Genomic DNA, 18,806 nt, shown 5'->3' with positions numbered 1-18,806 from the left:
GCATAGCTGCCACATGCATCTGCTTTCCCATTGGTTTCTGGTACAGTGTGCACCATGAGAATACACAGGAACACTCCACCTCTGGATGTCACCATGTGTTAATGAGTATGCATACACATGGCAACGCTGATGTCTCTTGGAACTTGTTAAAGCAGGGTTACGCTCTGTTTTTTATGGTAACATCTGTTAACTGTGCCTGTGATGTTAACCAGTGATTTTTATTTGTGTTTCCTCTCAAAGCATCAACGACAACTTTCTTTGCCACTTACGCAATCTAAGTCATCTCCCAAAAGAGGATTTTTCAGGGAAGAAACAGATCATTTGATTAAAAATCTTCTGGGCAAGAGAATTAGCAAACTTATTAATTCTTCTGATGAACTCCAAGACAACTTTCGAGAGTTCTATGACAGCTGGCATAGCAAGCCCACTGACTACCATGGTTTGTTGTTACCGCATATTGAGGGGCCCGAAATCAAAGTCTGGGCCCAGCGCTACCTGCGCTGGATTCCAGAAGCCCAAATCCTAGGTGGTGGCCGAGTGGCCACTATGAGCAAACTCTTGGAAATGATGGAGGAAGTCCAGAGTTTACAAGAGAAGATCGACGAGAGACACCACAGCCAGCAGGCCCCCCAGGCTGAGGCCCCCTGCCTGCTGAGGAACTCTGCCCGCCTGTCCTCTTTGTTTCCTTTTGCTTTGCTCCAGCGACATTCCTCTAAGCCGGTCTTACCCACCAGTGGCTGGAAAGCTTTGGGAGATGAAGACGATTTGGCCAAACGAGAAGATGAGTTTGTGGACCTAGGGGACGTGTGACCTGTTTGTTGAGTGTGAAAGAGGAATGTGGGAGATTGGGACAGCTGATCCCCGGATTCGTGTCACGCTATAGCTAATGCTGGCCGGGTCCTTAGCCCGGCACTCCGTTGGAGTAAAGCTGGGCCTTCGGGAAAAGAGGTGGCTCTCATTATTGTTTCATGGTTCTAAAAGACTATGCAATTGAAACTGCATCTGTAGTATTATTAATTGGAAGGAATTATTACTTGACCAGTAATAGGGTTGTGGCCGTTTTCTGATGCCTAAGTATTATACAGAGCCAGCAATGGCCAGTTTACTACCAGAAAGGGCTTCAGTAAGATATTCTTGGACTTGATACTTTCTTCAGACCCTCTTTGTGCCAAGATAATTTATCCAGTCATTGGAAATAGTAAGTTTCTGTGTAACCCATCTCAATTATAGAAGCAAGTTCAGCTTTACATATTTGTATGGCAAGTTGAAGATTCAGATAGAGGTATTAAGATGTGTGGCATTTACGTAAACCATCACAGTTTTTCTTTCTATGCCCCCTTGCCTGTAAAACATCTGGGAAGTTCCACTGGTGTCGTCCATCCTGATGCTTTGCCTGTGGGTGGGGGCTAGTCAGCCACCACCCTCTTTTCTGTGCTGCCAGCCCCAGGTCTTCTTCTGCCTGCTCCACACCACTCGCCGCTGTCCCTCTGCACTCCCTGCCTTGGTGCGCATAGTCCCAGTGTCTCATTGCCAAACCTCTTGGTTATGCTGTTGGGGATCTGTTTCTTTGCCTGACATCCTTCCTGAGGAGCTTCCATTCCTCTGAAGAGCCTCTCGTTGTTTGGAACAAATCGCTTCGCCTTTTTCTACTTGCCTGCTGAGGCTTTGGAGCACTTGTGATTGTGGTTTTCTGCCGCAACCCCTGAGCCGAGTTCCTCACATTCTTTCACCTTTATGGACTGATGGGATTGGGTCACTTTTGAATGTGGCTTTCATAGGAAAGCAGTTTAAACATAAGTATCAGAAGTGATGATTATCATATGATACCTCAGTGATTTTAAAAGCCATAGAAGAAACTTGACTATGCCTGGTCACCTTCTTGGATCTGCTGTCTAAATTATATATATATATATATACACACACACATTTTTTTTTTCTTTTTAATGCAGGAAAGTGTACTTTGTATGTAAGGAGCAGTGTTTTTTGTTTTGTTTTGTTTTGTTGATTTTTTTGTTCTCAGTGGAACCCTGTCAAATCCCATAAAAGAGGAAAAAACCAAAACTCATTAGAATGTTTTAAATTGAATGTTTGCCTTTTTACATATATTTGCTTTTCGGTGTGGATCCCAATTTGAATGTTACATGTTTAGAAAAACTGTCTTTTTTTTTTTTTTTTTTTTTTTTTTGAGACGGAGTCTCGCTCTGTCGCCCAGGCTGGAGTGCAGTGGCGTGATCTCGGTTCACTGCAAGCTCCGCCTCCCAGGTTCACGCCATTCTCCTGCCTCAGCCTCCTGAGTAGCGGGGACTACAGGCGCCCGCCACCACGCCCAGCTAATTTTCTGTATTTTTAGTAGAGATGGGGTTTCACTGTGTTAGCCAGGATGGTCTCAATCTCCTGACCTCGTGATCCGTCCGCCTCAGCTTCCCAAAGTGTTGGGATTACAGGCGTGTGCCACCGCGCCCGTCCAGAAAAGCTTTCAGTTGCTCAAGGGCAATAAGAAAATTTGAGGCCAGGCGTGGTGGCTCATGCCTGTAATCCTAGCACTTTGGGAGGTTGAGGCGGGCAAATTGCTTGAGCCCAGGTGTTCGAGACCAGCCTGGGCAACATGGCAAAACCCCATCTCTACTAAAAATACAAAAAGTAGCCGGGTGTGGTGGCGCATGCCTGTGGTCCCAGCTACTTGAGAGGCTCAGGTGGGAGGATCCCGTGAGTCGGGGAGGCAGAGCTAAGATCATGCCACTGCACTCCAGCCTGGGTGATGGAGCAAGACCTCGTCCCAAACAAAGAAAATTGGGAGCTGTTGACTAGGAGGAGTTTCTAGGTTTGCACTGAATTGTCTTTTGTGCATACAGTGACTTGTTTTGCTGTTCTCCCCACTCCGTATTAGTGCAGGAGCCAGGTTGGCCTGTTAAGATGAGCAAAGGTTGAGGGAATGGGAGGATTCGTGCATCTGGGGGCCAAACACATGTTCCGTCTTGATTGCCTTAAGAGTTACTAGTGAGGTCAGTGTTAGGCTTGCAATAGGGATTTTAAAATACACTAACTAGTTCCTTAGCTACCTTCACATACATTCTATAGGCCTTCTTAAATTAGCACTAACCTCCACTTCCTTCTCTGCCCCATTGCCTCCCAAATATGCTATGGAGCTATTTTTGTTACCACATTATAACATGAATATTTATACAGTAGCCTCTTCAGGCTTCGTAATTTTCATTCCAAAAATGCCCGGTGCGATGCTTTACACTCTACGAAGTATGGTTTAAAGGCACAAGGTCATGGCCTTTGTCATAGCAGTTGAATGTGCATTGAAATATTTTTCTATGATTTTTTAAAAATTACAATAGAAAAATAAGCTGTTGTAACGTGTCAGGTCATGACAATTTTTGTATTTATATTTGAAATCAGATTTCTATAACTTGTATTTGTGTACAGAATTCTCAGTGGGTTTATATATTGTGAAATTTTTATCCGAGATTGGGACGTGGATTATGCTTAACAGTGAAAGCTGAAATGAGACCATTTACTTTGTTTAAAATGCTGTACTGTGCAAGTTTGGAAATGTAAAATAATTTACTGTATATAATATCTTGAGTTTGTTTATACCTCCAGGTTTTTACACTGAAGATAAACTAACTTTAATTAAATTCAAAACTTTTTTCTTTATAAGGGAATAAGCTGCTGAGCTAAACCTGTATCCATGTGCTTTGTATTTTCTGGATGCACAATGAAAGTTTATACTTGTATCTCACTGCGTCGTATCTGATTGCAGAAATTAAAGCACAATTTACAAGCAATGCTGTACTTGGTGTGGTTGGTATAACACATGGAGTAATCCCTTTCATTCTTTCAGGAAATATTGAGCGTGTACTGGGTATTTGGCAGGGCCAGTAGTGACAGCAGTGAAGAGTGGAGTTTGTGTTCTTGTGGGGCACAGGGCGTTTTGGTGGTGGGAACCAATAGCCAAACAAATATTTAAAATCTCAGGTAATTTGCAGTTACATGTATATCACAGCACTATTCACAATAGCAAAGACATGGAATCAACCCAGGTGCCCATCAGCGATGAATTGGATCAGGAAAATGTGGTACATATACACCATGGGATACTATACAGCCATAAAAAAGAATGGAATCATGTCCTTTGCAGCAACATGGATGCAGCTGGAGTCCATTATCCTAAGTGAATTCATGCAGAAACAGAAAACCAAATACTGAATGTTCTAAGTGGGAACTAAACATTGGATTTTGGACATAAAAATGAGAAGAACAGACACGGGACTCAAAATGGGGATGGAGTCGGGGAAGGGTTGAAAAACTACCTATTGGGTACTGTGTTCACCATTTGAATGATGGGTTCAATTGAAGCCCAAACTTCAGCATCACACAATATACCCATGTAATAAATCTGCACATGTACCCTCTGAATCTAAAGTAAAAATAAAACATACAGCCAGGCACGGTGGCTCACGCCTGTAATCCCAGCACTTTGGGAGGCCAAGGCGAGCAGATCACCTGAAGTGTCAGGAGTTCAAGACCAGCCTGGCCAACATGGTGAAACCCTGTCTCTACTAAAAAAATAAAATTAGCTGGGTGTGGTGGCGCATGCCTATGATCCCAACTACTCAGGAGGATGAGGCAGGAGAATCACTTGAACCTGAGAGGCGGAGGTTGCAGTGAGCCAAGATCATGCCCTTGTACTCCAGCCTGGGCAACAGAGAAGGGCTCTGTCTGGGGGAAAAAAAAAAAAAAAAATCCTGGGTGATGATACAATGCTGAAGAAAAAATAGGGTGGGGACAGGGTGATTAAAAGAAAAGAGTTTTTAAAAATCCCAAAGTATGGCCGGGCGTGGTGGCTCAAGCCTGTAATCTCAGCACTTTGGGAGGCCGAGACGGGCGGATCACGAGGTCAGGAGATCAAGACCATCCTGGCTAACACGGTGAAACCCCGTCTCTACTAAAAAATACAAAAAAACTAGCCGGGCGAGGTGGCGGGCGCCTGTAGTCCCAGCTACTCGGGAGGCTGAGGCAGGAGAATGGCGTAAACCCGGGAGGTGGAGCTTGCAGTGAGCTGAGATCCGGCCACTGCACTCCAGCCTGGGCCACAGAGCGAGACTCCGTCTCAAAAAAAAAAAAAAAAAAAAAAAAATCCCGAAGTATTATTACCTCTTTGCTTTTTGTGGGGGTCTGTAAAATTGGAATTCTGTTACTCTGGAATAAGAATTGCTGGAAGAGATCTGAGTACATTTAAACCATCTCTGGTTTCATTTAAACCATGAAAGATAGAAAAAGGCTTTGTTTTTGCTTCCAGAGAGGATAAGTGAGCGAGCACAGGGTGAGATGGCTTATGAGAGTAGGATTTGTTTCTAATTCGTTTTGTTTAATGCTTAACTAGATTGAGACATAGCACTTTGTATGTTCTGAGAAACAAGGCTCATATTTCTTTGACCTTTCCTACCTACAGAGGAGGCTTCCCACTCTGCTGCTTGTCCCCATCCCCCTTTCCTATCTGGCCAGGTCCGGAAAGCTAGCTCTGAGACATCCCTGGAATTTAATAAGCTTTCATGAATGCCACGTGCTTTTCAGATGTTTTGCTTCTTTGGTGCTTGTATTAAATTCCCAAGTAGTAGTTGTGACTGTAGAGTTTAGCAGCTTCTTGTCTTATTTTCCACATGTGTTTAGCTCTTGTACTTTTGGTGGACTCAACTGTCTCTCACTCTTGATTTTACTTGTTCCTTGATGTCCAGGTGAGGGCATGGAGGGACTTGGGGAGTAAAGAGTGGAACATTCTCCGTCCAATGTGAAACAGGGTGGGGGGTCGGTTCCTGTCGGGAATTAGCCCCTGTGGCTTCATGTCCCCTATCATTAAGGGAGTTGGGGGCAGAGGGGGTCCTGTCTAAAGCCTGTTTTCTGGCCAGTCGCGGTGGCTCACACCTGTAATCCAGCACTTTGGGAGGCCGAGGTGGGCGGATCACGAGGTCAGGACATCGAGACCATCCTGGCTAACACAGTGAAACCCCGTCTCTACTAAAAATACAAAAAGTTAGCCAGGCGAGGTGGCGGACACCTGTTGTCCCAGCTACCTGGGAGGCTGAGGCAGGAGAATGGTGTGAACTCGGGAGGCAGAGCTTGCAGTGAGCCCAGATCACACCACTGCACTCCAGCCTGGGCAACAGAGCAAGACTCTGTCTCAAAATCAATAAAAGAATAAAAAATAAAAAAGCCTGTTTTCTGAGCTGGGCTTGTGTCCCACTGTGGCTCTAGATTATTTATAAAGGCGTCCCTGGGGCAGGACAATTTGGGGCTGAGCATGCAGGATGCCCCTGCCCTGCTGCAGAGACAAGATCTATAGAGATGCATGGCTTTATTGGGTCCACTTTACACACACACACACACACACACAACACCCTGAAAAGTACTAGCATGAGGGTGGGAGAGGCAAGACCCTGTTTGTACCGTGAGTTCCAGTGTAACCAGGGACGTGTCCAAGTGCCTACACTTGAGTTTGTTGATAGCCAGGCTAGCTGTGGGTAGTGCAAAATCAGTGTTTTAAATATCATATATTGAAAAGTAATTTGAGTGGTTTTATATTTAAAAACAGGCATCTCAGCTTGTTTTGTGGTTCAGACCCAGGTTCTTTTCTTTTTAAATCCCCTATTACACTGTCTGCCCTTAGCAATTAAAGGATATGAAGTGTGTCATCATATGAAAATATGCACAGTAAGCGTTTTTCAATATATAATCTGTAGGTTAACACACAGTAAGCTTTTTGGACTTGTTTTTTAAAAACTTTCATTTTGCTAGCCAGTTTCATAAAGGGCTGTCTGGACCTGATTGTTTTTATGAAATCCTGAAGGGAGGACTTTTCAAATTGTCTTCACAGAAGTCTGAGGCGCAATGAATGTCGTGCTTACTCACCCCCAGCACCGAAGGGGCACAAGTGCATGCCATTCCTGGGAAAGAAAAGAATGCAGACAGATGGCATTTCATCCTTGGACTGACCCTGAGGACTCTGCTTGGAATGCTGCTGCAGTAGCCTCCAGGAGAGGATAGAAAAGACCTCTCCTCTCTCCCCAGCTGATGGGGGTGGGGTGGGGTTGGGGGGAAACAGTAGAGATTGGTAGGGGAGGGGCAGGGGTGGACTGGGAAGGGGCACAAGGGAATGTTCTGGAGTGATGGTAGATAGTAGCATTGTATATCTTTTTTTTTTTTTTTTTTGAGATGGAGTCTCGCTCTGTCGCCCAGGCTGTAGTACAGTGGCGCAATCTTGGCTCACTGCAACCTCCGCCTCCCAGGTTCAAGCAATTCTCCCGCCTCAGCCTCTCGAGTAGCTGGGATTACAGGCACACACCACCACACCTGGCTAATGTTTTGTTGTGTATTTTTAGTAGAGATGGGGATGTGCCTTGTTGACCAGGCTGGTCTTGAACTTCTGACCTCAAGTGATCCACCTGCCTTGGCCTCCCAAAGAGCTGGGATTACAGGCATAGGCCATTGCACCTGGCCAAGTCTTTCTATTTTTTAATTTAAAAACTTTTTTTTTGGACAGGGTCTCCCTCTGTCGCCCTGGCTGGAGTGCAGTGGTGCGATCTCGGCTTACTGCAAGCTCCGCCTCCCGGGTTCACGCGATTATCCTGCCTCAGCCTCCAGAGTAGCTGGGATTACACGCACCTGCCACCATGCCCGGCTAATTTTTTAAAAAATATTTTTAGTAGAGATGGGGCTTCACCATGTTAGCCAGGATGGTCTCAATGTTCCTACCTCGTGACCCGCCCGCCTCTGCCTCCCAAAGTGCTGGAATTACAGGCGTGAGCCACCACGCCCGGCCAAAAAAAAACAAACGTTTTTTTGAGACAGGATCTTGTTCTGTTTCCGAGGCTGGTGTGCATTGGTGTGACGACAGCTCACTACAGCCTTGACCTCCATCTTGTACAAATGGAGTCTCACTGTGTTGCCCAGGCCGGTCTTGAACTTCTGAGCTTGAGTTATCCTCCTGCCTTGTCCTCCAAGAGTGGTGGGTTTGGAGGTATGAGCCACTGTGCCCGGTTCTGGCTCTCTGAAGCCAGACTGTCTGAGTCTGAACCCCTGCTTTGCAGCTTACAAACTGTAGGATAACATCCTTCCATCTCCTCAGTAAAATGGCACCATGCCCAGAACCCACTTCACTGGGGAGTTGGAGGGTTAAAGATAAGTGTCTATTATAATGTAAATATTCAGTGCATGGAGCTATTATTGTGTGTTTGGTCATTTACATACATCATGTAAACAGAGGGGTGTGTGTGTGTGTGTGTGTGTGTGTGTATGTTTAAACTTAATCTCCACCCCAGGAACAATGAACATTTGAAGTATCCTAAACAGGAACCTAAGTTCCAAAGGTGGCTGCATAAGCACTTCAAATGTTTTCAAAATCTATCCCAGAAGGTTTGTTGAGCAGCACATGGAATGTTAAAAATCATCTTTCAAAGGTGCAGTGAGTGGGTACCTGAGGTATGTGGTTGGCTAGAAATATCAAAGAGGCATCACTCTCACACCTACAGCATATACAAATCCATCAGGCCCAGCAGTGTAAATGCACCAGAGCAGAGAATGAGGCCTAAAAACCCTCCACATCACCAGATGGACTGCAGGGTTAGCTGGTCCTGCTATCTCATTGCATCTTTTTGTTTTTGTTTTGAAACAGGGTCTTACTCTGTCACCCAGGCTGGAGTGCAGTGGCGCAATCATGGCCCACTGCAACCTCTGCCTCCCAGGCTCAAGTGATCCTCCCACCTCAGCCTCCCTAGTAGCTGGGACTATAGGTTCATGCTACTGTGCCTGGCTAATTTTTGTATTTTTAGTAGAGACAGGGTTTTGCCATATTGCCTAGGCTGGTCTCTAACTGCTGAGCTCAAGTGATCCACCTGCCTCAGCCTTCCAAAGTGCTAGAATTACAGGTATGAACCACCGCGCCCAGCCTGTATCTAACTTAAGAGTAAAACTTTCATGCAAGGTATTATGTGGAGGCCTGAGGACAGAGAGTGGGAATCCTCCACAAAGTCTAAGAACAGGAAATATGACTATTTTTTTCTTTTGAATTTTTAATGACCAAAACAAAGCACCAAAAACCGCAGCTTCTGGAAGAACCACTTGTTCTTGCCTGTCTCATATCTCTCTTCAAACTTGACCTTGGCCTCTCGTCGGGCCTTGCATTTAAGAGCAGGGTCTCTGAAGACATCCTTATTGACAACAGTTTTGTCTAAGAGGATATCCTCAGAGTACCTTGTGGGCATTAGGTGATTGTAGTTATAAACTTTCACAAAAGACTTGATCTTTGACCTCTTGGCCATCTTCTTCTTGCCCATGGCAGCTGTCACTTTGTGGGGGTAGCAGTCAATTCCAGCCACCAGAGCATGGCTGTAGGGGCGATCTGAGGTGCCATCATCATTGCTCTTCACAGTGACGGCTTTGCGTCCAGAGTAGCGTCCAGCCAGGACAAGCACCACCTTCCCAGGTTTCATGAATTTGCCCATCTAAGCAGCAAGCACTCGGGCCTACAGCAAAAAGGCAGAAATTTGGGGCTGTTAACGAAAGTCCAAGGCACCCACTGTCATCGTGAAACACCACTGCTGAGGAGGTGGTGGTGATGGAAGCAGGGAGCTATAACCCTGCCTGCCTCTAACTGCCAGAAGCTACTGACACCAGAGGATATCACCATTGCCGAATGGCCAAGTTGACTTAGGTCAATCTGTGACAGCCTACCAGATTTACTGGAAATTCTATCATAATTACATTATAGTTGATTTACTGGATATTCAATCATGGTTATATCTGGGGGCCTCCTTGCTCATTCCTTAGAGCTGTGCGGGAGCCCAGGGCATATGAATTCTGCCGGTGGCCTTCTGTCCTCCATGGCTCCTGTCTAGGAGCTCTCTGCCTGAGGTCTATATGTCTTATTTTGGATTCCCCCAGAAGCAGGCTCTAGACCAAGGATTTGGGTGCAAGTGGTTTATCCGGGCAGTGTTCCAGGTACGACTGTGAAATGATGGGGAACGGAGAAAGGGAAAACAAAGAATAACAAATACAGTAATGAACGAGTGATTACTGTGGGCAACTGGGGCCAGCCCCCCGGGGACCCCCGAGAGACCCTGTGGAGCATGTTTGGAATAGTCCCACAGGAGAGTGAGGAAGCTGGGGTACTGACAACTCCTCTCCCATTAGTTGAGGGCGGGTTGCTCCTGGGAATCTGTTGGTGTGTGCAGGGACTGCCAGAGATGTGGGCAAGGGACCACCTACTGCAGTCCATAGCATGGGCTGGGAGATGGACAGCCTTCCTGCCACAGCAAGTTTGGGGACAGCATCTCTGACAAAGCCCCCAAGCCAGGGCACTTGGCTGGCTTGGGCTTAGCCAAGCACACTGTGTAACAATCCCCCACCCAGGGGCCAGGCCTCTGCAACATGAGGTGATGCCCAAATATTTAGCTGCCCCTCCAAGGGGGTGGTACATCAAAATAAGAAAACAGCCAGGCACGGTGGCTCACACCTGTAATCCCAGCACTTTGGGAGGCTGAGGCGGGCAGATCAACTGAGGACAGGAGTTCAAGACCAGCCTGGCCAACATGGTGAAACCCTGTATCCATGAAAAATAGAAAAATTAGCTGGGCATGGTGGGGGGTACCTGTAATCCTAGCTACTTGGGAGGCTGAGGCAGGAGAATCGCTTAAATCCGGGAGGTGGAGGTTGCAGTGAGCTAAGCTTGTGCCACTGCATTCCAGCCTGGGCGACTCCGTCTCACACACACACACACACACACACACACACAAAATTATGGGAGGCCACTATTTCAGACTGAGCTCCTGCACTAGGCCCCAACAGAAATGGAGTCACTAACCAAAATGGAGTCACTTCTGCCAAGTGTCATGTAATTAAACTAAAACTTCAAGGAAGCAGGAAAATCCCCAAACAGACCTTTTTTTTTTTAATCTAAACACAAGAGATTCACAGCAACCAATCTAACAGGGCCCAGTCAACCTGAGCTGCTATAATAAGGATGTCCCCTGTTTTTTACCCTTTACAAGGAGACTAGCCTGAAGTAACCTGATGTTAACCAATCTGACTTTTATAGTATTCTGTTCCTTTGTTCCTGCTCAAGCTACCTTATAAAACCTACTGTTCTGCCCTGCCCAGCAGAGCACCCTACTTTCTGTAGATGGCGTGCTGCCTGATCATGAATCACTAAAAATTAGATATTTAAATGTGGTGAAATTTTGTCTTTTTTTTTTTTTTTTTTTTGGAGACAGAGTCTCCCTCTGTCCCCCAGGCTGGAGTGCAGTGGTGCGATCTCTGCTCACTGCAAGCTCCACCTCCCGGGTTCTCACCATTCTCCTGCCTTAGCCTCCCGAGTAGCTGGGACTACAGGCGCCCGTCACCACGCCCAGCTAATTTATTTATTTTATTTTATTTTTTGTATTTTTAGTAGAGATGGGGTTTCACCATGTTAGCCAGGATGGTCTCAATCTCCTGACCTCGTGATATGCCTGCCTCAGCCTCCCAAAGTGCTGGGATTGCAGGCGTGAGCCACCGCGCCTAGCCTTGTCTCGTTTGTTTGTTTGTTTGTTTGTTTGTTTGTTTGTTTTTAATATAGGGTCTCGCTCTGTCCCCCAGGATGGAGTGCAGTGGCATGATAACGGCTCACTGCAGCCTCTACCTCCCAGGCTCAAACAAACCTCCTACTTAAGCTTCCAGAGTAGCTGGGGACTACTATCATGTCCAGCTAATTTTTAAAAAGTTGTTGTAAAGACGAGATCTCATTCTGTTGTCCAGGCTGGTTCGATTTATTTATTTATTTATTTATTTATTTATTTATTTATTTATTTATTTATTTTTTGAGATGGAGTCTTGCTCTGTCACCCAGGCTGGAGTGCAGTGGCCCGATCTCGGTTCACTGCAACCTCCGCCTCCTGGGTTCAAGTGATTCTCCTGCCTCACCCTCCTGAGTAACTGGAATTACAGGTGAGTGCCACCAAGCCCAGCCGATTTTTGTATTTTTAGTAGAGACAGCGTTTCACCATGTTGGTCAGGCTGGTCTTGAACTCCTGACCTCACGTACTGCCCACCTTGGCCTCTCAAAGTGCTGGGATTACAGGCGTGAGCCACCGCACCCAGCCTTTTATTTTTTTGAGATAGGATCTCACTCTGTCACCCAGGCTGGAGTGCAGTGGTGTAACCCATAGCTCACTATAGCCTCAAACTCCTGGGCTCAAGCCATCCTCCCACCTCAGCCTCTCGAGTATCTGAGACTACAGGTGCACATCACCAGGCTGGCTAATTTTTAAAAATTATTTGTAGAGATGGGAGCCTTGCTACATTTTCCAGGCTGATCTCAAACTCCTGGACTCAAGCAGTCCTCAGAGTGCTGGGATGAGGCCCTGTGCCCGGCTGAAAAATTTTTTTTTCTTTTTTTCTTTTTTTTTTTTGAGACCAAGTTTTACTCTTGTTGCCCAGGCTGGAGTGCAATGGCATGGTCTTGGCCCACTGCAACCTCTGCCTCCTGGCATCAAGTGATTCTCTTGCCTCAGCCTCCCGAGTAGCTGGGATTACAGGTGCCTGCCACCACACCTGGCTAATTTCTGTATTTTTAGTAGAGACAGGTGTTTCACCATGTTGGTCAGGCTGGTCTGGAACTCCTGACCTCATTTGATCTGCCCGCCTCGGCCTCCCAAAGTGCTGGGATTACAGGTGTGAGGCACCATGCCTGGGCAAAAGTTTGTCTTTCTTAGAGAGAAAAAGCTAAGACCATAGGTCTTGATGCTCTCTAAGAAGGTAACTTAGTTAAGTTACAAAAGAGTGAAATCATAGGTCGTAAGTTAATTATTTAAAAGTTGGCGGGTAAAATCAACCAGTATGACAAACATAATTTATAACTTTAAACTGTTTTCTACAACAAACATTTTAAACAAATGACTTTCAACAAATCCAGTGGCTTCTCTGGGGTCGGGGAGAGGAGGGGTGTTGTTCTCCCTCCCTCCCTACTCCAGCGGATATGTGGCAACGTCCGGAGGCACTTTTGATTGTCACAACTTGTTGGGGGGGCGGGGTGCAACTGTCGTCCAAGGACTAGGGGCCTGGGAATGCTACTAAATAACCCACAATACCCAGGACAGCCCCCCACAGCAGAGAAATATCTGGTCCAAAATATCCACAGTGCTGTAGGTGAGAAACTACTGCTCTATTCATTCCGTTTTCGATCTCTAGGTTACAAGTCAGACCCTCCTTGGATCTTGTAAACTTTTCAGAATTACAGAAAGTAGTAATTCTGTAGTAAACAGACTTAGACCGGGACTTTTTTACAGTAAGTACAGATTTAGCCTAGATTTTACAACTGGTGTGCAAATCTAACGTTTTTTCCTTACCTGTTTATTTTAAAAGTATCATGGTGGGCCCAGCACAGTGGCTCACGCCTGTAATCCCAGCACTTTGGGAGGCCAAGGTGGGAGGATCACGAGGTCAGGAGTTCGAGACCAGTCTGGCCAACATGGTGAAACCCTGTCTCTACTAAAAATACAAAAAAAAAAAATTAGCCAGGCGTGTTGGTGGGCACCTGTAATCCCAGCTACTCAGGAGGCTGAGGCAGGAGAATCGCTGGAAACCGGGAGATGGAGGTTGCAGGGAGCCGAGGTCACGCCACTGCACTCCAGCCTGGGCAAGAAGAGTGAGACTCCATCTCAAAAAAAAAAAAAGTATCACGGCTAGTTCAGGGCCTTGTCTTTTTAAAGCAATTGTGTGAAAAGGCTATCATTTTTTTAGTCAAGGCAGAATTTTTAAATGTGGGGCTGATAATTTTCGGTTTCCACAAATTCTAAGTAATAATCTCCCTCTTCTTTTCTGAGGCAGCTACAGTTCCTTAACTGTTTATTTTTAAAGGGATTATAGTGGCTCATGCCTGTAATCCCAGCACTTTGGGAGGCCAAGGCAAGTGGATCACTTGAGGTTGGCAGTTTGAGACCAACCTGGCCAACATGGCAAAACCCCACCTCTACTAAAAAATACATGATGGGCGCGGTGGCTCACGCCTATAATGCCAGCACTTTGGGAGGCCTAGGCGGGCAGATCACGAGGTCAGGAGATCAAGACCATCCTGGTTAATACGGTGAAACCCCGTGTCTACTAAAAAATACAAAAAAATTAGCCAGATGTGGTGGCGGGCGCCAGTAGTCCCAGTTACTCTGGAGGCTGAGGCAGGAGAATGGCGTGAACCCGGGAGGTGGAGCTTGCAGTGAGCCGAGATCACACCACTGCACTCCAGCCTGGGCGACAGAGTGAGACTCTGTCTCAAAAAGAAAAAAAAATTAGCCAGGCGTGGTGGTGCATGCCTTCCTGTAGTCCCAGCTACACAGGAGGCTGAGGCAGGAGAATCCCTTGAGCCTGGGAGGCGGAGGTTGCAGTGAGCCGATATAGTATCACTACACTCCAGCCTGAGTGACAGAGTGAGACTACATTTCCAAAAAAAGTAGAATAAAATAAAATAAAAATATGTGTGTATATATATATTAGATTTCCAACATTTAACCATTTTGAACTAATATGACACTGCCAACATTTGACCACTCTTTACTACAAAAATGACATTTTCGTGTGGTTCAAATTAAACATATGAATTTGAGGTGGGGCAGGGGTATTGTTTATACCACATGTCTTTATCTTGCTTTTCTCAGTCTGCATTGTCTCGTGGAAATTGCTCTGAATTGAGGTGGAGTTCTAATACATTTATTTATTTATTTATTTTATTTTTTGAGACAAGGTGTTGCTCTGTCACCTAGGCTGGATTGGAGTGGTAAAGTCAGGGCTCACTGCAGCCTCAACTTCCCAGACTCCAGCGATCCTCCTACCTCGGCCTCCCAAGTAGCCGGGACTACAGGCACGCACCAGCATGCCTGGCTCATTTTAGTATTTTTGGTAGAGACGGGATTTCACCATGTTGCCCAGGCTGGTCTTGAACTCCCGAGGTCAAGTAATACTCCCCTCCTCGGCCTCCCAAAGTGCTGAGATCACGGGCGTGAGAACCCCCGCCCAGCCTCTAGTGCATTTTTCCATGCGGCTTCTCAAAGGGCACGTTCAGGGAATTGTGACAGGCTCATCTCAAGCGCATTCCTCACTGATGCTTTCAGCTCCGTCCTACCTCAACAGAAACTGCCTGATTTCTCCCCAGTCCTGCTTGTGGGCTGCCTGTGCCTCCCCTTTATGAAGGCGCATCATTTTTAGATTCCCAAAGCCTGGGGGCCATGTGTAAAATGCCCTTCCTATTTCCACCAGGGAATCGGGTTTCATCCCGTCTTGGCGCTTCCGGGTATGGGGCTGATTTCCCAGAACTCTTGAAGATTTGACCCACACTGCCCCTTGCTTCACAGGAAATGGCAAAACTAACTAGATGATTATGTGATTCAATCCTTAATGTGGAGTTGGAGTTTTTATAAAATTAAACAAAAACCCCGCACAATGCCTTGAATATACAAAGCACCTCTACATTCATCTCGGTTCAAGAAGTCCTGCCAAGCCTTTGCAGCACAGTAACATTCTCAAATGTGCACCACCACCCCCAAATCATTCCCACTACTGAACACTATTCAAGAAAGAAATGTTTCGTGAACTTTTTTTTAAAAAATGAGTGAAAAGCTAAGAAATTAAACAGCCTCTGTTTATAGTAGGTGGTAAGAAAAATGTAACATCACATACCATTCCCTGCCTTTTGCATAACCAGTGTGATGTATAGTTCTACTGTGCGAGCAGATTCAAAACTTGCTGGTTTTCTTCGTAATAACATAGCACATGCCAGGGAATAAGGGCTCAGTGTGTTCTAGGCACAAGGAGAACTTATTCTGGACTGACTCAAGCAGAAAGGAGCCAAATTGTCAAGACAAAGAGCAGCTTAGACGCGTGAATTCCAGCGCGACAGCCATGGCTGCTCCGTTCAGAGACGTAGTTCTGTGGTGAGGCCCCAACGGCTCACATTTTTGGGTACTCCTCTGCTTAAATCAGGTGGTTGAAGGTATTCGTGGCTCTCAGAAAGAACAGGCTGGGGAGAGGGAAGTTGTCCCGCAGCTGCAAGTTTCTTTAGGCCGCTCTTTCTATTTTGGCTGCTGGCCAAATATTCATTTTAACTGGGAACCTACTGTAGGACACAGAAGTGATTGCCCCGGCGTGGTAGCCCTGCTGTCTAATTTTCACTCAGTGAATACATGCGGAAGAAGCTAATTCAGGAGGGTGAATTTAAACCATTAGGTTCGAGATTTGTTATATGATTATAAAAAATCATCTTTAGTATTTGTGGATAGAGCCATCACCAGAGATAAAAAGGGCAGTTTGGGCCAGGCATGGTGGCTCATGCCTGTAATTCCAGCACTTTGAGAGGCTGAGGTGGGAGGATTGACTAAAGCTGGGAGTTCGAGACCAGCCTAGGCAACACAGCGAGACTCCATTGCTATAAAAACAAAAACAAAATAAGCTGGGCGTGGTGGTGCAGGCCTGTAGTCCCAGCTACTCCGGGAACTGTGAGGTGGGAGGACTGCTTGAGTGCAGGAGATCGAGGCTGCAGTGCACAGAGATCACACCACTGCACTGCAGCCTGGGGGACAAAGCAAAACCCTGTCTCCCAAAATAAAAACAAATAAAAAATAGATAAAAGGGCAGTTTTATAAATAGAGAAGATAGGAAAGAAACTCCTCCCGAGCCCGGTGGATCTAACCGAGCACCGTCAAAGGGCTATGGCTCCGGCTCCTCTCTCCGCACCAGTCCAGGATCCATGGCCCATGGCCCACCATTCTCCCGCAGTCCTGCCTGTTCCAGGGGAAGTCTCAGCCTCCTTCTCCCCACACCCAGGCCCTGTACCTGTGCCCGCCGCCCTCCCAACCCCCCTCCGTTATCCCTCAGGAACCTTTTGCTGTCTGTTATGTTCTGTCTCCCAGTTCTTTGGTCTCTACAGACCCTGCTGGTTCAATGTGCCCTGGTCTAGCCTATCTCAAAATAAAATGCATGCCTGGATTCTACCTTCCTCTTCAAGCTACACACCCCATCCCCATTCCCTGTCTTCACCAATCAGCCAAACGGATTATTTATTTATTTATTTTAAGAATAATCTAGTCAGATGCAGTGCCTCATGCCTGTAATCCCAGCACTTTGGGAGGCGAAGGCTGGTGGATCACCTGAGGTCAGGAGTTTGAGACCAGCCTGGCCAACATGGTAAAACCCTGTCTCTACTAAAAATACAAAATTAGCCGGGTGTAGTGCTGCATGCCTATAATCTCGGCTACGTGGGGGGCTGAGGCAGGAGAACTGCTTGAACCTAGAGGGTGGAGGTTACAGTGAGCCAAGATTGTGTCACTGCACTCGAGCCTGGGCAACGAGAGTAAAACTCCATCTCAAAATAATAATAATAATATTTTTTATGTGTTTATTTTTAGAGATGGGGTCTTGCTATGTTGCCCAGGCTATACTTGAACTCTTGGGCTCAAGGGATCTTCCCAGCCTCCTGAGTAGGTGGGACTACAGGCATGCACTATCGCCCCTGGCCAGCCAAACTCCTTAAAGCAGTGGTTCTCAACCTTTTAGGCACCACGGACTGATTTTGCAGAAGACAATATTTCCACGGACCAAGGAGGAGCAGGAGTTGGGGGTGGATGGTTTCGGGATCAGACTGTTCCACCTCAGATCATCAGGCATTAGTTAAGATTCTCATAAGGAGCATGCAACCTAGATCCCTCGTGTGCAGTTGACAACAGGGTTCCCGCTCCTATGAGAATCTAATGCTGCTGCTGATCTGACGGAAGGCGGAGCTCAGGCAGTAATGCTCCATCACCCACTCCTCGCCTCCTGATGTGCGGCCCGGTCCCTAATAGGCCACGGACTGGGGGTGCCTTGAAGAGTCACCTTCATTTGGGTTTTCACTGCCCCATGTCACACTCGTCAGTCCACTCCAGGCCACCAAACCCAAAGGACAGTGTTCAGGACAAGTTCTCAGCTTGTCTATCAATTAGAACTGAGTGTGGCAAACCAGGAAGGAGAGGATAGACACGGGAAGGCTCCTGTCAACGTCTTTCAGACCCGGCTTGGCTCCCTCCGTGGCCAGCTCTGTAGGCCACTGCCTTCTTGAACAGCTGTCTTCTCCTGGTCTCCATGATCTTTTACTTCCTGGTTTCCTTTCCGTCCCTCTGGCTGCTCCTTCTCCGCCTCCCTGGGAGAATGGTCTTTCTCCTGCCCTCCGTCGGTCTCTGTTCACTTTTTTTTTTTCTTTTTCTGAGACAGAGTTTCGCTCTTCTTGCCCAGGCTGGAGTGCAGTGGTGCCATCTTGGCTCACCACAACCTCTGCCTCCCAGATTCAAGTGATTCTCCTGCCTCAGCCTCCCAAGTAGCTGGGAATACAGGCATGTGCCAACATACCTGGCTAATTTTGTATTTTTAGTAGAGACAGGGTTTCTCCATGTTGGTCAGGTTGGTCTTGAACTCCCCCCAACCTCAGGCGATCCACCTCCCAAAACCTTGGCCTCCCAAAGCGCTGGGATTACAGATGTGAGCCACCATGTCTGGCTGTGTTCACTCTTAACCCTCTTCCTGGGGGAGGTGGCCTTCATTACTTTGTGTGCACAAATGTCCTCCAAATTCTTACCTCCTGCCTATACACAGATGACCAACAAATCTCATCTCCTGCTTCAACCCATATCACAAGATTCAAATGTCTAAAAGCACTGCAAACTCAACACATCCAAAATTAAACTCATTTTGTTCTCTCTACACTGGCTTCTCCTTCAGAACTCTGTGTCTTATAAAATATGTGTGCCATT

General features: G+C 46.7%; 1 protein-coding gene and 1 pseudogene across 1 annotated transcript in view; one reads left to right on the top strand and one right to left on the bottom strand.

The window, feature by feature from the left end:
* Positions 1–944, top strand: part of MTMR12 (myotubularin related protein 12) — an 89,167-nt gene extending 88,223 nt beyond the window's left edge. The window contains exon 16 of the mRNA XM_010378014.2: positions 241–944. Within this exon, the coding sequence (XP_010376316.1) occupies positions 241–810 (570 nt within the window). The 3' untranslated portion in view covers positions 811–944. The remainder of the gene's footprint in view (positions 1–240) is intronic.
* Positions 945–9,074: 8,130 nt separating this feature from the next.
* On the bottom strand, positions 9,075–9,506 carry LOC104673854 (annotated as a pseudogene).
* Positions 9,507–18,806: the final 9,300 nt, after the last annotated feature.

The sequence above is a fragment of the Rhinopithecus roxellana genome, chromosome 3 (genome assembly GCF_007565055.1).
Source record: "Rhinopithecus roxellana isolate Shanxi Qingling chromosome 3, ASM756505v1, whole genome shotgun sequence".
Classification (NCBI taxonomy): Eukaryota; Metazoa; Chordata; class Mammalia; order Primates; family Cercopithecidae; genus Rhinopithecus; species Rhinopithecus roxellana.
This window is presented reverse-complemented; position numbering and strand designations above follow the sequence as displayed.